The 18,181-nt window shown below is 45.6% G+C and overlaps 2 protein-coding genes across 6 annotated transcripts in view; both read right to left on the bottom strand.

Annotated features, from left to right (window-relative positions):
• The window catches only part of cog7 (component of oligomeric golgi complex 7), a 68,033-nt gene extending 58,986 nt beyond the window's left edge, over positions 1–9,047 (bottom strand). Inside the window, exons 1-3 of one of the 4 annotated variants that reach the window (XM_072268472.1) lie at positions 8,978–9,047; positions 7,612–7,867; positions 3,182–3,330 (exon numbers count right to left, since the gene is read on the bottom strand). In XM_072268472.1, coding sequence (XP_072124573.1) covers positions 3,182–3,330; positions 7,612–7,777 — 315 coding nt within the window. In that variant the 5' untranslated portion in view covers positions 7,778–7,867; positions 8,978–9,047. Of the gene's footprint in view, positions 1–3,181; positions 3,331–7,611; positions 8,957–8,977 lie in introns of those variants that run through there. The other 3 variants (XM_072268473.1, XM_072268474.1, XM_072268471.1) reach the window with 3 other exon arrangements.
• A 5,012-nt stretch (positions 9,048–14,059) lies between these two features.
• The window catches only part of LOC140202907 (ADP-ribosylation factor-binding protein GGA1-like), a 57,171-nt gene continuing 53,049 nt past the window's right edge, over positions 14,060–18,181 (bottom strand). For both annotated transcript variants that reach the window (XM_072268468.1, XM_072268469.1), the window contains one exon: positions 14,060–16,606. In XM_072268468.1, coding sequence (XP_072124569.1) covers positions 16,496–16,606 — 111 coding nt within the window. In that variant the 3' untranslated portion in view covers positions 14,060–16,495. The remainder of the gene's footprint in view (positions 16,607–18,181) is intronic.

The raw sequence follows: 18,181 nt of genomic DNA, 5'->3' as shown, positions 1-18,181 counted from the left end.
GGCAAAGACAAGGAGAGCCATATCACTGTCATGACAACAGGAGGATGGTGTGAGGGCAGATCTGGGGGAAATGGAGGAGGTGCAGTTGAGAGTAGCACTGATAGTGGTGGAAGGGAATGCCGTTTCTTTAAATAAAAGACATCTTAGATGTTGTAGAATGGAAACCCTCATCCTAGGAGCAGATGCACAGAGAGAAACAGAGGAACTAAGAAAAGGGAATAGCATTTTAGAAGTGACATGGTGGGAAGAAATACAGTCAAGATGACCATAAGATACAGGAACAGAATTAAGCCATTTGGCTCATTGAGTCTACTCTACCATTTCATCATGGTTGATCCAATTCTCTCTCAGCCTCAGTCTCCTGCCTTCTCCCCATAACCTTTCATGCCCTGACTAATCAAGAACCTATCAACCTCTCCCTTAAATATACCCAATGGCTTGGCCCCCACAGCTACCTGTGGCAAAGAATTTCACAAATTCACCACTTTCTAGCTAAAGAAGTTCTTCCTCATTTCCTAAATGGATGTCCCTCTATTCAGAGGCTGTGACTTCTTGTCCTATACTCCCTCATCACAGGAAACATCTTCTCCATATCCACTCTATCAAGGCCTTTCAACATTCGATAGGTTTCAATATTTTCCTTTAATTCTTCTGAATTCCAGTGGTACAGTCCAAAAGCCATCCTTATGTGGTAACCCTTTCATTTCCAGAATCATTTGCATGAATCTCCTTTGAACTCTCTCCAATGTCTGCACATCCTTTCTTAGATAAGTGGCTCAAAACTGCTCACAATACTCCAAGTGAGACCCCACCGGTGCCTTACAGAAACTCAACATTACTTATTTGTTTTTATTTCTAGTCCTCTTGAAATGAATGCTAACGTTGCATTTGACTTCCTCACCACTGACTCAACCTGCAAATTAACCTTTTGGGAATCCTATACGAAGACTCCCAAGTCCCTTTGCACTTGGCATTTTGAATTTTATTTCCATTTAGAAAATAGTCTACGCTCTTATACCTTCTACCAAAGTGTACGACCATACACTTCCCTTCATTGTATTCCATCTGTCACTTTGCCCATTCTCCGTATCTGTCCAAGTCCTTCTGTAGCCTCTCTGCTTCCTCAACACCACTTGCCCCTCTACCTATCTTCGTTTCATCTGCAAACTTGGGCACAAAGCCAACAATTCCATCCTGCGGTCCCAACACAGACCCCTGTGAAATGCCACGAGTCACCGGCAGCCAATCAGAAAAGGCTCTCTTTATTCCCACTCTTTGCCTCCTGTCAATGCTCTATCCATGCCAGTATCTATCCTGTAACACCATGGGCTGTTAACATGATATACAGCCTCATGTGTAGCACCTTGTCAAAGCCCTCTGAAAATCCAAGTACAAAACGTCCACTGATTCCCCTTTGTCCATACTGCTTGTTAGTTCTTCAAAGAATTCCAACAGATTTGTCTGACAAGATTTTCTCTTAAGGAAACCATGCTGGCTTCAGACTATTTTATTGTGTACATCCAAGTACCCCAAAGCCACATTCTTAACAATCAACTCCAACATCTTCCCAACCGCTGAGTTCAGACTACCTGACCTATAATTTCCTTTCTTCTGCCACTCTACTTTCTTAAAGAATGGAGTGACACTTGCAATTTCTCCAGAATCATGTCAGTATCTATTGATTCTCGAAAGATCAATATGCCTTCACAATCTCTGCAGCCACCCCGTTCAGAACTCTAGGGCGTAGACCATCTGGTCCAGGTGATTTATCTACCTTCAGATCTTTCAGCTTCCCAAGCACCTTCTCCTTAGTAATGGCATCTTCACTCACTTCTGCTCCCAACACTGTTGAACTTCTAGCATACGACTAGTGCCTTCCACAGTAAAGACTGATACAAAATACTTAATTTGGTTCATCTGCCTTTTCTTTGTCCCCCGTTACTACCCCTCTAGCATCATTTTCCAGCAGTCAGTTGTCCACTCTCACCTCTCTTTTATTCTTTATATATCTGAAGAAACTTTTAATATTCTTTTTAATATTACTTCATATTCCATTCTTTTCCCTCTTTATGACTTTTTTAGTTGGCCTTCTGATGTTTTTAAAAGCTTCCCAATCCTCTAACTGCCCACTAATTTTTTACTTTACTATATGCCCTCTCTTTGGTTATGAGAGTCAGTAGGCCTGTAAAAGATAACAGTAGTTAGCCTGTCTCTGGAGATGGAGACACAGAGACTGAAGGGGGAGAAATGTGTCAGAGACGGACCAAGCAAATTTGAGAGCAGAGTGGAATGAAAGCTGACAAAATTGTTGAGCTTAGAATGGATGCAAAAGCAGCACCACTGCAGTTGTCAATGAGCGGAGGAAAAGTTTGGGAACTGTTATCAGTGTGGGCTAGGAACATGGATTGTTCCTTGTAGCCGACAAGAAAAACGGGTATAGCTGGGGCCCATGGGTTTGGAAAAAGTGGGAGGAGCGAAAGATGGTGAGGATCCATTCTGCCAGACAGAGGAGCATGGTAGTAGAAGGGAACTGGTTAGGTCTGTTGTCAAGAAAGAAGCAGAGAGCTTTAAGCTTTCCTGAAAAGAGATGGTAGTGTATATAGACTGTTCATCCATAGTGACAAGAATGCCATGGAACTTAAAGTTACTGAAGTGATGGAGAGCATGTGATGTGTCATGAATGTAGATAGGGACTGAACCAAGGGGAACAAAATGGAGTCCAGGTACAAAGATACAAGTTCCGTAGGGCAGAATCAGGAACAAATAATGGGCTTACTAGGACAGTTTGGTTTGTGGACCGTGTGGAGGAAGTAGAAACGAATAGCGCAGGGTAAGGGAACTCTAAGGTTGGTGGCAGAGGGTGGGAGATCTCCAGAGTCGATGAGGTTGGTGATGGTGCCAGAGACAATGAGCAGGCGCCCCTGAGTGGGCACTATTCAAGGGGCAAGTGCAAGAGGAGGTGTCTGACAGCTGCCGTCTGGCCTCAGCAAGGTAGGGGTCAGTCTGCCAGACTACTGTAGCACCACCCTTGTCAGCCAGTTTGAAGCTGGGATTGGTGTGGAGAAAGTGGAGGACAGTGTGCTCAGAGGGAGTGAGGTTAGAAAGGTCAAAGGTATTTCAAAACTGCATCACTGAGGAAACATGCAACCTGTCCCACGATCTAAATATCTTTCAGTCTCACCTGCATGGATTGTGCCGTCTCCTGTTCAAATTTTCGAATATCTTCCTTAACAAGTACCATCTGTTCCTTCAAGAAGGAAGCTTCCTGTTTCAGAGCTTCCATGTCGCGGAGAGCCCTGGGCATGTTCTGCAAAGCCTGATGACTAGTCTCTGAAAGCAAGAAAAACGGAGAGTGAAAGGAGAGGACACACCTGTGCTAAACCAGTCAATTCCATTTACCTGTCAGATACAGAAATAAAAAGGGCGTAGTGTGTCCTATGTGAAAGCTGAGTGGTGTCGCCACAACAACCTAGCACTCAACATCAGCAAGACCAAGGAATTGATTGTGGACTTCAGAAAGGGAAAGTCATGAGAACACACAGCAGTCTGCACTGAGCAGTCAGCAGTGGAAATGGGGAGCAGCCTCAAGTTCCTGGGTGTCAACATCTCAGGATCTATCCTGGGCCCAGCATATTGATGGAATCACCAAGAAGGCATGCCAACAGCAATACTTCATTAAGACTTTGAGGAGACCAAAGACCCTAACGAATTTCTACAGATGTACCGTGGAGACCATTCTGACTGGTTGCATCATCACACGGCATGGGGGCTCCAACGTGCCAGATCGAAAGAGCCAACAGGTTGTAGACCTACCCTGCTCCACCACGGGAACAACCCTCCACACCATCAAGATATCTTCGAACTGCAGTGCCCGAAGAAGGCAGCATCCATCATTGAACCCGCACTATTTGGAACATATCCTCTTCTCATTACCACTACCGGTAAGGAGGTACAGCAGCCTGAGCACCCACGTCTAGCATTTTAAGAACAGCTTCCTTCCTTCAAATTCCAAATGCTCCATGAACCCATGAACACTACCTCACAATATTGGACTTTTGCACTATTTACTTCTTGTAACCTATGGTCATTTTCATACCTTGTCCTGAGGTGCTGCTACAAAACAACAAATTTCACAGCGTATGTCAATGATAATAAACCCGATTCCCATTCACAAAGTACACTGAAGGCTCAAATGTCGCCAAAAGACTTCTGGGCCTCCAGTTAGAATTTTTCTGCATCACTCCAAAAGAACTAATGCAACCACTCTGCAGCTGACTGTGCTGGAAGAAACGGCTGCAGAGTGGACTCATCATATTTGATCTTTCATCCTTTCTAAGGTACTGGAAAATCATGAAAGTGATTTCAAGAAGGAAGGGAGAGAAGAATTTTTGAAACATTGATACAATTAGTTTGACATCTGCCATAGGGAAAATCACAGAATCAATAACTAAATAGAAGAGGGACAGTTTGAAAATCATAATACTGTCATGCACAGTCTCCTTCTTTGATGAAAAGGTAATCGAAGATGTACACTCAAAGTCACCTGAAAATAACAGTTTACTTTGGAAAGAATTTTTTATCAATACTGACACACTCCCGGAACTTCCACAAAAAACTGATATACTTCCAACAGGATGCTCTGTACATACACATGCTAGAAAATACTATAAAAATTATTTTATTCCTTGATAAATCCAAAAAATTCAAATAAACTCCAAGGTTTTTTTTAATAAAAACAACTACACACCTCCAGAAAGCCCCTGTAACTCGAGACACACTACAACTGACCCGCACATCAAATCCATTAACAAGATATGCCCGAGAACCACGCAGATACTAACACATACTGGTACACTAAGAGTGAATACCACACACTATGCACCAACCCCAGTGAATACGGACACACTCCGTACATCACCAAACCCCCAGTGAATACGGACACACTCCGTACATCACCCCCCCCCCCAGTGAATACGGACACACTCTGTACATCCCCCAGTGAATACGGACACACTCCATACATCCCCCAGTGAATACGGACAAACTCCATACTTCACCCAGTGAATACGGACACACCCCGTACATCACCCCCCCCCCAGTGAATACGGACACACTCTGTACATCCCCCAGTGAAAACGGACACACTCCGTACATCACCAAACCCCCAGTGAATATGGACACACTCCGTACATCCACCAGTGAATACGGACACACTCTGTACATCCCCCAGTGAATACGGACACACCCCATACATCACCCCACCCCCAGTGAATACGGACACACCCCGTACATCCCCCAGTGAATACGGACACACTCCGTACATCCCCCCAGTGAATACGGACACACTCTGTACATCACCCCCCCCCCCAGTGAATACGGACACACTCCGTACATCACCCAGTGAATACGGACACACCCCGTGCATCCCCCAGTGAATACGGACACACCCCGTGCATCCCCCAGTGAATACGGACACACCCCGTGCATCCCCCAGTGAATACGGACACACCTCGTGCATCCCCCAGTGAATACGGACACACTCCGTGCATCTCCCAGTGAATACGGACATACTCCGTACATCCCCCAGTGAAAACGGACAAACTCCGTGCATCTCCCAGTGAATACGGACAAACTCCGTGCATCCCTCAGTGAATACGGACACACTCCGTACATCCCCCAGTGAAAACGGACACACTCCGTACATCACCAAACCCCCAGTGAATATGGACACACTCCGTACATCCACCAGTGAATACGGACACACTCTGTACATCCCCCAGTGAATACGGACACACCCCATACATCACCCCACCCCCAGTGAATACGGACACACCCCGTACATCCCCCAGTGAATACGGACACACTCCGTACATCTCCCCAGTGAATACGGACACACTCTGTACATCACCCCCCCCCAGTGAATACGGACACACTCCATACATCACCCAGTGAATACGGACACACCCCGTGCATCCCCCAGTGAATACGGACACACCCCGTGCATCACCCCACCCCCAGTGAATACGGACACACCCCGTGCATCCCCCAGTGAATACGGACACACTCCATACATCACCCAGTGAATACGGACAAACTCCGTGCATCTCCCAGTGAATACGGACACACTCCGTACATCCCCCAGTGAATACGGACACACTCCGTACATCCCCAGTGAATACAGACACACCCCATACATCACCCAGTGAATACGGACACACCCCGTGCATCACCCCACCCCCAGTGAATACGGACACACCCCGTACATCCCCCAGTGAATACGGACACACCCCATACATCACCCAGTGAATACGGACACACTCCGTACATCCCCAGTGAATACAGACACACCCCATACATCACCCAGTGAATACGGACACACCCCGTGCATCACCCCACCCCCAGTGAATACGGACACACCCCGTACATCCCCCAGTGAATACGGACACACCCCATACATCACCCAGTGAATACGGACACACTCCGTACATCCCCAGTGAATACAGACACACCCCATACATCACCCAGTGAATACGGACACACTCCGTACTTCACCCAGTGAATACGGACACACCCCGTACATTCCCCAGTGAATACACACACACTCTGTACAACACCCCCCAGTGAATACGGACACACTCCGTGCATCCCCCAGTGAATACGGACACACTCCATACATCCCCCAGTAAATACAGACACACTCCGTACATCCCCCAGTGAATACGGACACACTCCGTACATCCCCCAGTGAATACGGACACACCCCGTGCATCCCCCAGTGAATACCGACACACCCCGTACATCCCCCAGTGAATACGGACACACTCCGTACATCACCCCACCCCCAGTGAATACGGACACACTCTGTACATCCCCCAGTGAATACGGACACACTCCGTACATCCCCCAGTGAATACGGACACACCCCGTGCATCTCCCAGTGAATACGGACACACTCCATACATCACCCTCCTCCCCCCAGTGAATACAGACACACTCTGTACATCCCCCAGTGAATATGGACACACTCCGTACATCCCCCAGTGAATACGGACACACTCCACACATCCCCCAGTGAATACGAACGCACTCCGTACATCCCCCAGTGAATACGGACACACTCCACACATCCCCCAGTGAATACGAACGCACTCCGTACATCCCCCAGTGAATACGAACGCACTCCGTACATCCCCCAGTGAATACGGACACACCCCGTACATCCCCCAGTGAATACACACACACACTCCGTACATCCCCCAGTGAATACGGACACATTCCGTATATCCCCCAGTGAATACGGACACACTCCATCCCTATCCCAGTGAATACGGACATAAACCGTCCATATCCCAGTCACTCCAACCTTCTTTTTACAGAGGTACAAGTGAACTGTATTTAATGTTACACTGATTTATTTCCGGAGGAACCTTGCCAAAGTTTTCATATCCTGGGTCACCAGTGTACATGTTCCTGCCCCTCCCGTTAAATTTCTTTGCAAATCATTTGTGCGTTACTGTGCGCAGTGGTCACTGCGATCACTTCCATGAATCCATGTAACTAAAAGATAATCCTGAAGCCCCAGATAAATTCATATGGATAATTGTTACACACCTTCGATTGCATTGTTCACCTCCTGAATGAACAACTGCAGCTTCATCACCAGGGTCGCGGCATGACTGTCGACCTTCCCTGGGGCTTCCTTTTGAACTGTTTTGAAAGCCCCATTCACCCAGCCCTTCACATCGAAGTTGTCGTCCAAGAACTTTGAGAAATCCATTTCACATGGACTGAAGCACTCAATCCAATTTTAATTCAGGGAATGTCCCAATCATTCGATGTTGTTCCGTGTCCAATAGCAAGCATATGTCTGGGCAACAAAAGAAACCAATATGTCAGTCAATCAGCTGTTGAACAAAAGCAATACAAGAAAGGGGGCAGTTTGAAACACCATAGACCGCAGATGCTGGAACCTGGAGCAACACACAAAATGCTTGAGGATATCAGCAGTTCAAGCAGAATACGTGGGGAGAAACACACCAATAACATTTTGGGTCAAGATCTTCCATCACTGACTGCAGTTCATTCTATCCACAAAGTCTTTTTGGCAGGTTGTTATCTGAATCTTTACTCACTACAGTATAAATGCAATGGGGCATCAATGAACACCACCAACAAAGAGATAGTGGCCAGACTACCTATCCAATATGGGTGGCGGGCTGCCAAAGGAGGTGTGAGGCGCTCCTTCCCTCCACTCGCCTGCAGGTTACCCATGGGCAAGGTGTTAACATGAGCAAGCATCTGCAGAGTATTTTGTGTTAACACGAGCAATTTGCTAATCCGCCCCCCCCACACCAAAATTAGGATCACGAGAAGCCACGGGAGGAGGTGGTGGATAGTGGTTTGAGCAGTTGATGCATTTCACAAGTCCTGGTTATTTGAGGACAATCTCTGAAGAATATTGATCACGGCTGGGGTCACCCGTCTTGCAAAAGGCACTGCCCTGATGAAGGCATTGACAGACCTCTTCAGTAGAAAATTTGCCAAGAACAATTATGGTCGTGGATAGACCATGATCGTCAATGTCAGAGGACACGGCAGCTGACGATGGACGACCTATCCAGTGATGACAAGTATGAACCCCGGGGAGAATGTCCGTGGTGCGGGGGGATCCTGTCAGTCCACCACAGCAGTAGAAGGGGGTTTCTCGCACTGCTTCGACAGTACAGGACTCCCTTCTTTCTGCCAGCATCGTATACTGGTTCTCGGCCAGGGACTCGCAACCACAACCTCCGGGTTCATTGCTTCAGGCAGCTCGGAGCCCGGAACCCACCGGGCAGGTACCTTTCCAGCCTCGGGTCGGGGGCCGGAAGATAGTAGGCCTCGGTCTCCGCCCCTGCCGCTACTCGGCTCAGCTCGGCTCGGCCCGGCCCGACCCGACCTACCCCGTGCCACCCTCTCCCCCAGCCCCCGCACAAACCACAGAAAAAGCGCGGCCACAATCTCGGAACGACCGTAAAATCCGCCGCCACACATGCGGAAACCGGATATAGCTAAACTGCGGTCGCAAAATAACAAAACGCCGTAAAGTGGTCAGCGGGACCTCGTGGCCGCCATCTTGGTGAGGGCAAATCCCTGGGTATGATTTCAGATTAAGTTTATTTGTTACATTCAGTGAAATGTAGGATAGTTTAGCCAGTGGCGGTGATCCCATCGCCCCAAGGACACCCCATGAAGAACTGAAGCTAATGAAGTGTTCTTAAAATGTAGGCTTTGATGTGGGAAATTGCTGAAGACATTTTTTGCATGGTAAAATCTAAAAGTTTGATTGGTGATAATGCAGGTTGTTCCCAGAAATAGTGCAGCCACAATCTAGAAACGACCCCATAACCCGCCTTCAGCCATGGCCAGGCTGAACTGAACCAGAGAAGGGGCAACTAGATGTAGAGAACCATCCCATGGAGCAGTCTTGTCCCAGCACCAATATCAATGGTACAGCCCTCTGGTTCAGAGGGAGCTGACTTCTTCCCCTCAGTCAGTCCCCTTGAGTTTGGGGTTGCTTATTTCTGTGCTGGTTTCTGTGTGTGTTTAACCCTAATAAGGACAATGGAGTCTCCAGTCCTGACGAAGGGTTCCGGCCCGAAACATCGACCGATCTTTTCCATGGATGCTGCCCGACCTGCTGAGTTCCTCCGGCATGTTGTGAGGTGGGATGGGAGGTGATTGACAAGATGGATGGGGTTAACATGTAAGCTTCTGCAGAACAAGCATGAGGTTCTCACAGCCAGCCCTGAAGCTTCTGTAATTTGAGTGGTCATTGGCCATGGATTCCCACAAGCTGCTGAGGATGTTACCATTTTCAAGAAGACTGAGAACCTCCTTAAGTTGCTCTTAAGTTATGGAAAATTCTTGGGATCTATCTCTGATCTATCACTCAGAGTAGAGCTATGGCCCTGATCTCTAGAGGCAGCTGATTGTAATTATAGGCCTGTTGGTGAGGGAAAGTACTCTGAAATTGGTTCCCTCATCCTGCTGGAGGAGTTTGCAAAGCTGGTGTAATCACTGCCTTGCAGACCCTGGTTTGATCCTGATTTCCAACACCATCTGTGTGAAGTTCACATTCTCCCAATGGCTGCATGGGCTTCCTCCCACATTCCAAAAACATACAGACCAGTAGAATAATTGGCCATTGTAAAATGCTGTTAGTGTATAAAGGTGTAGAATTTCAAAGTACTTTTACTATCAGAGTATACAGTATACTACCTGAAATTCATCCTCTTCACAGAAACCACGAAACAAAGAAACCCCATGGAACAGTAGAAACATTGGATCCCCCCTCCCTTTGCACAAGCACCAGCAAAAGCATTGTCCACCTCCTCCCCATCATCAGTGCCAGAAACACTGAGCCACCCCACTCCCTCACTGTGTGAGGAGCAGAAGCACTAGAGTCCATTGACCTAGTCCATCAAACTACAGTTCACAAACCAGCACGATGGCGCTCTCTCCCCATCGAGGATGTGAGAGGTTGCTCCTGCAACAATGAGCGGATTCAACGCTCCAAATCTTCCGCATCACCTCTCTAAATACCCCACACAACCACCCCCTCCCCCCACTGTCGAGGATGGATAGGCTCTCTCTCACCATCGAAAGAGAGAGAGGAATCGCTGGAGTACAGAGACCTTCCTCCGACAGCATCCAGCGATTAGCAGAACACACCACCAGCTGTCCCGATGTCCTAGCCTCAATGTTTCAGTCTCCCACGATGCTTCAGTGAGCCAAGAACCGGGTCGCCCATGGGTGCCGCTCCCCTGACCTCCAACCTCCCAGCCCCGAGAATGCACGTCCTCCAGGCCATTCCTGGAGATAGCGAAGCACTGGGCCGCATAGTTGGTTGGAAGACCCGCTGCTTGTGAAGAACTTGGGGCTGATGTGGGGGAAACTAATTGGTTAAGATCAGGATAAAAATGGGTGCCTGGTGGTCAGCACAGGCTCGGTGGGCTTGTTTCCATGGCGATTCTTCATATTACTCGCTGCTTCATTATTGTCAGCTGTACTGAGAAACAGTGAAAGCTTTTCTTTACATGTCATTCTGTACACAGGGATATCAGGTTGTACAAACGGGGGTAGGGGAGGGCAAAAAGTAGAATGTAGTGTTGCAGTTACAGAGAAAGCATAGACGTTCAAAGTACCAGGGACGCTGTGAGGTAGACCAAGAGTTCGTCTTTATTGTACAGTAGGGCTGTTCAAGAGTCTTACAACAATAGACAATAGGTGCAGGAGTAGGCCATTCAGCCCTTCGAGCCAGCACCACCATTCACTGTGATCATGGCTGATCATCCACAATCAGTACCCTTTTCCTGCCTTCTCCCCATATTTCTTCACTCTGCTATCTTCAAGAGCTCTATCTAACTCTTTTTTGAAAGAATCCAGAGAATTGGCCTCCACTGCCTTCTGAGGCAGAGCATTCCACAGAACCACAACCCTCTGTGTGAAAAAGTTTTTCCTCAACTCCATTCTAAATTGTCTACCCCTTATTCTTAAACTGTGGCCTCTGGTTCTGGACTCTCCCCAACATCGGGAACATGCTTCCTACCTCTAGCGTGTCCAAACCCTTAAAAATTTTATATGTTTCAATCAGATCCCCTCTCATCCTTCTAAGTTCCAGTGTATACAACCCAAGTCGCTCCAATCTTTCAACATATGACAGTCCCGCCATCCCGGGAATTAACCTCGTGAACCTACGCTGCACTCCCTTAATAGCTAGAATGTCCTTCCTCAAATTTGGAGACCAAAACTGTACACAATATTCCAGGTGTGGTCTTACCAGGCCCTGTACAGCTGCAGAAGGACCTCTTTGCTCTTGTACTCAGTTCCCCTTGTTATGAAGGCCAGCATGCCATTAGCTTTCTTCACTGCCTGCTGTACCTGCATGCTTACTTTCAGTGACTGATGTACAAGAACACCTAGATCTCATTGTACTTCCTCTTTTCCTAACTTGACACCATTCAGATAGTAATCTGCCTTCCTGTTCTTGCCACCAAAGTGGATAACTTCACATTTATCCACATTAAACTGCATCTGCCATGCATCTGCCCACTCACCCAACCCGTCCTAGTCACCTTGCATTCTCATAACATCCTCCTCACATTTCACACTGCCACCCAGCTTTGTGTCATTTGCAAATTTGCTAATGTTACTTTTAATCCCTTCATTTAAATCATTAATGTATATTGTAAATAGCTGCAGTCCCAGCACCGAGCCTTGCGGTACTCCACTAGTCACTGCCTGCCATTCTGAAAAGGACCCATTAATCTCTACTCTTTGTTTCCTGTCTGCCAACCAATTTTCTATCCATGTCAGTACCCTACCCCCAATGCCATTTGCTCCAATTTTGCACACACTAACCTCCCATGTGGGACCTTATCAAAGGCTTTCTGAAAGTCCAGGTACACTACATCCACTGGCTTTCCCATTTTCATAGTTACATTCTCAAAAAATTTCAGCAGATTAGTCAAGCATGATTTCCCCTTCGTAAATCCATGCTGACTTGGACCTATCCTGCCACTGCTATCCAAATATGCCGCTATTACATCTTTTATAATTGATTCCAGCATCTTCCCCACCACTGATGTCAGACTAATTGGTCTATAATTGCCTGTTTTCTCTCTCCCTCCTTTCTTAAAAAGTGGGATAACATTAGCTACCCTCCAATCCGCAAGAACTGATCCTGAATCTATAGAACATTGTTAAATGATTACCAATGCATCCACGATTTCTAGAGCCACCTCCTTAAGTACCCTGGGGTGCAGACCATCAGGCCCTGAGGATTTATCAGCCTTCAGTCCCATCAGTTTACCCAACACCATTTTGTGTCTGATGCGAATTTCCTTTAGTTCCTCTGTTACCGTAGGTCCTCTGGCCACTATTACATCTGGGAGATTGTTTGTGTCCTCCCTAGTGAAGACAGATCCAAAGTACCTGTTCAGCTCGTCTGCCATTTCCTTGTTCTCCATAATAATTTCACCTGTTTCTGTTTTCAAGGGCCCAACTGCGGGATAGAAGCTGTTCTTGAGCCTGGTGTGTTTCTTCAGCTGCTATCTTCTGCCCATTGGGAGGAAAGAGATAATAACCGAGGTGAGAGTGTTTTTGATTATGTTGGGTATTTCCTAAGGTAGCAGGAAGTATAGATGCAAAGGAGGGGAGGCAGGTTGCATCATGGACTGGGCTGTGTTCAAAACTCTGCAATTTCTTGTAGTCTTGGGCAGAGCAGATGCCATACTAAACTTGTGATGTATTTGTACAGGGTGCTTTCTATGATCTTGTAACGTTGGTGATATCTCTCCACTGATTTTAAATGCCTTATGATAGTCTATGTCGCTGAACTGTAATTTGAGTTGGCTTTGGGATTTTTGATGAGCTGAACAGTGGGATGTAAGGTTACATGGTGGCCACCTATTTCAATTCTACTTCCCATTCTGACATGCCAGTCCACGGCTTCCTCTACTGCCGCGATGAGGCCAAACTCAGGTTGGAGGAGCAACACCTTTATTCAGTCTTGGTAGCTTCCAAACTGAAGGCATGAACATAGATTTCTCTAACTTCTAGTTATTGTGCCCCCCCACTTCACCATTCCGCATTCTTGTTTCCCCTCTCTTACCTTATCTCCATCACCTCTCAGGTGCTTCTCCCCCTTCCTGTTCTCTGATGGCCTTCTGTCCTTTCCTTTCAGATTTCTCCTTCTCCAGCCCTTTAATCCATCAACCTACCAGCTCTTTACTTCACTCCTCTCCCCAGTTTCACCTACCACCTGCCACCTTTCTTCACCTCCCCCACCTTTTTAACTCTGACTTCTCTTCCTTTCCCGCCCCGAAGGGGCTCGGCCAGAAACGTCGACTGTTCACTCTTTTCCGTAGATGCTGCCTGGCCTGCTGAGCTCCTCCAGCCATTGTGTGTTACATGATAAACCTTTTTTTTAAAAAAAAAAATGGACACAGTGAGAAGTTTGAACCTCTGACATCCATCAGACATGGCGATTGAATGAGGCGACAAAGTACAGAAAAGCTGAGGAATTTAAAAGATTTATTTTACCATTCTTAAAACAGAAATTCTAAAACTGGTTCAGTGAAGTAAATTAACACCGTTCCCACAATTGCATTGTCTGTGGCTGTGCACAAGTAGCATCAACAGATAAAGCACGTACCCTTATTAACCTGCACTCAGAAGTGCCATTAACATAGTAAAATGTCTCAATATTTCACAGGAGCATCATCAGAAGTAGGCAGTTCTAGGTTTTATTCATTAATGTGAAGTACCAGCTGGCTGCAATCTCGCCTCTTGAGCAGATAGCTCGTCCACACCAAAGGCTTGAGCCCAAAAATCCTGGTCAATGTTCAGCTGTAGTGCTGCTCTGTTGGCGATGCAACTTTTCAAACGAGGGCTTTCATTACTGCACGATCTGTTTATAAAAGACCCCATGACACTGTTCAAGGAAGAGCAGTGGCACGATTCCCAGGTCATTGACCAATAATTGTACATCAGATTACTTGGTCATTTGTCAGTGCTGCTCATCAGTGTGAACATGAATTAGCCATCGCTTTGACTCATTACAACAGTGCAATCAAATTCATTTTATCAGCTGTAAAATGTTTTGGTGGATTCTGAAAGGGAAATGATAGGTATTCTATAAATGTAAATCTTTCTCTTCATTTCTAGGCTCAGACTCCCCAGATGTTGGTTTGAATGCTTTGCTATTGATAAGAATATTACTTTCCCTGAACTGGAAAGTCATTGCTTCTGCAGGCACAAGTTTAAACGGGTCATTCTTTTATATTACAAAAATATAAATATTTGAATTATAGTTGCAAGACTAATCTCTCTTCCCATAATTAATTTCCAAGAATGTTCTTAATTGTAAATTAGTTCTTCACTCAAAATAAGCTGTCATATTCCCAGAGAATATTTTCAAATGTCTTCACTATTCTTTCCAACAGAAAAATGATTTTTTCATTTAAGACCATGCTAAGCCCTCTGAGAACAGAATACTTTTTTGTTTAGATTCTAGAAATCCTTACCTCCTACATATTGAAAAAGATACCTGCAAACAAAATGAACAAGGGGTAAGTAAATTTTAAATTAAAATTTTTAAAAAACTGCAGAGTCTTGAAATCTGAAACAAAGAAAAACAGAATATACTGGGAAAAAAGCTCAGCAAGTCAGGACGCATCAGTTCCAAGGAGGAACAGTGAATACTTTGGGTCTGTAACTGAGTGCAATTTAAAAACCAGTGCAATACTGATTTTGAGCCTGTAGGTGTCACCATCACCCAGGTGACCAATCCTCACCATAGACCTTCAGTGACAGGCTGTACCACTTTTGGGTAAAATTGTTGCTAGAAATGAGGAGTTACAGTGGGCTTAAGGGACTGGGTGGCCTTTATGAATTCCACTATTCCCTTCAAATTAATGCTATTTCCTCTCTGTTCACTGCCTCATTATGTGGTGACAAACTGCAAGCAAGAGTGAAGAGTTGGGGCATCTTGTGGATGGAAAGGTCAACTTTGGTACTTAGAGCTGGAAGCAAAATGTCATTTCTTATTTCCCTTCCAGTGAATGCATTTCTCTGCAGAACAATTGCAGATCCAAATGATTCAATTTCATAAAAACTGAACTTGTGAATTCCATTTGCTTACTTTTATTGTTTGCATATTTTTTCCCCCTCTGCACATTGGGTGTTTGATGGTCTTTTTTGAAATGGGTTCTTTTAAGGTTTCTTTGTTTTGTGGCTGTCTGTAAGGAGACTAGTTGTATAATGTATACTGTACATTTGGATCATAAATGTACTTTGAACTTTGTGTTTTACAGTGAAGATGAACACTCAAATTACTAAGCCTCCACCAATCCAAATAATCCCACCTATTTCCATTGTTTGCATTTTCTATGCAGTGAAAGACAATTAAATGACTACTTGAACAGAATTCTTCAACTTGCTGCTGTTCCAAGTTCTAACTAATTGTCTGGAAATGTAAAGACTGGAGTGAAAAGGCAAACATGCAGCATCTGCTCTGCTGCCATTGACAAACTTTATAACAAAGATGTACTGGAGGGGTTGTTAAAACAAACAAGGCTTCTTAACCCCTGCAAGTGACACCTCACAGTGTGAGCCACACTGATTAAAAATATTATTGGGGTGATGTGTGCAGATGTGACAGAGGACAAGGCCACTTGCGTTAGGCAATAGGAACTATAAATGAGTATTAATTAACAGGACTATTCTTCTGTTCCAGCCAGCAACATTACAGAAAGAGGGGGTAAGTGAAATGTAATTTGGCAAAATTAGGATCCCATCCTTCGAACTCTGGTGTCATCTGTCCCAACGGGGAATCCAATTTAATTCATGGGAATCCTGTTGTGTTTTGGTATCACCAAACAATGGTCCTGGTGCTGGGGTGTATGGTGTCAAACTCCTTCAGGTGGTCTGTCTTGTGACCTTCTCTCATTCCTCAAAGAGTACCCCAGGTTTCCACAGCTGGGAGCTCAGTGACTTCTCCAGTCTCTGTGAAGGGCTGCTCAGCCAGGGTGTAGTGCAGCTTGTATCGCAAACGGACCTTCTCCTGAAACCAGGCACAGAACAGGCAACAGAAATTAACAAAGACACGTATAAAAACCAACTCTCCAGGGCAGAAATAAGTGATTAACCTCCACAGTTCTGATGCGGTGACAAGAAACATTACTGTGGTGCTAACAAGACATTCACTTATTTGCTTTGAATGCAAACCTAATACAGTTGATTCTAGTTAACTGCGACACATTGGGACCAGTACATTTTGGCCCAATTAAGCAGCTGCCCTAATTTGCCAAAGTTTCATGGAAGTAGTTAAAAAGATAGGAAAAAAAGACAAACTGCTGTTTAACTGAGTAACAAATTATGTATTGAAATGAAATACAAGACAGATTAGAACACTAGTCATACTACAGTACTATAAAACTGCATTAGTTCCCAATTGTTATCGGCAGAGGAATTCATCCAGTGTATGCTGCTAACAACAGGAATTCTGCAGATGCTGGAAATTCAAGCAACACACACACAAAAATTGCTGGTGAACGCAGCAGGCCAGGCAGCATCTGTAGGAAGAGGTGCAGTCGACGTTTCAGGCCGAGACCCTTCGTCAGGACTAACTGAAGGAAGAGTGAGTAAGGGATCTTCCTTCAGTTAGTCCTGACGAAGGGTCTCGGCCTGAAACGTCGACTGCACCTCTTCCTACAGATGCTGCCTGGCCTGCTGCGTTCACCAGCAACTTTTGTGAGTGTATGCTGCTGTCTTCTTTTGATTGACTGTAAATGGACAAAACCAGCAGAGACACCTTGTGCAGATAATCAACTGTCTATATACAATGTTTTCGACAACTGCATCCTCTAAATCTTCATTTTATTGTAACATCCAAGATGATTGTCACAACCTTCAAATCCTTCGTAGTTCCTAACATGTTAAAGTACTAAATCATTTCATTTTCACTCCCGATGTTACTGGCATCTCCAAGCTTGAGACAGCAGTGAGCAAAACAGTTCTGAATTGTCTTACTGCTTATTTCTCAACAACTATTAACAAAAATTACTGCATTTTGAAGATAAACACATGCAACAAGCGCTATTTAAAAACTGATCACTCTAAGCACGGTATAGTGTCTAATGGCCACACAGGTACATGTGACAGGCACTAGTGCGAAATTGTTCAGCAACAGTCTCCTGCCCCAATTAAGCAACACAGTGTCCCAAATAAACAAGGAGAATCCCAACGGAGTTGCCCCAAATAGGTGGCTACCCCGATTAACGGATAACCCAATTAATTGAAATCCATTGTAGTTTTATGATTTCAGAGATGGAGCAAAGGTGGTTGACTGAATTGGGAAGACCTGAGGGTCCAAGATCCAACTATGACAAGAGATGGGAGATGACAAACATTGACCATCAAGTGCATTCAGTACGGATGAAGTTAGCGAGGAAGTTAGACCCGAGGTGGGACCAGCCAGATGATTGCCTCACAAAGGTGAATGTATACAGGAAGCAAAGCATTGGAAGGGTGGAACAATGTGTGGAAAGGGCCTCATGAGGGTGTACATATTAGTGGCCAAAGACAGGAGGGCGCCACATGATTAAAAAAAAACTCTTTTTTGACTGTCCACCCATGA

Source organism: Mobula birostris, chromosome 9, assembly GCF_030028105.1.
Source record: "Mobula birostris isolate sMobBir1 chromosome 9, sMobBir1.hap1, whole genome shotgun sequence".
Lineage (NCBI taxonomy): Eukaryota > Metazoa > Chordata > Chondrichthyes > Myliobatiformes > Myliobatidae > Mobula > Mobula birostris.
The sequence above is the reverse complement of the archived record's forward strand: the minus strand, read 5'-3'. Positions and strand labels throughout refer to the sequence as shown.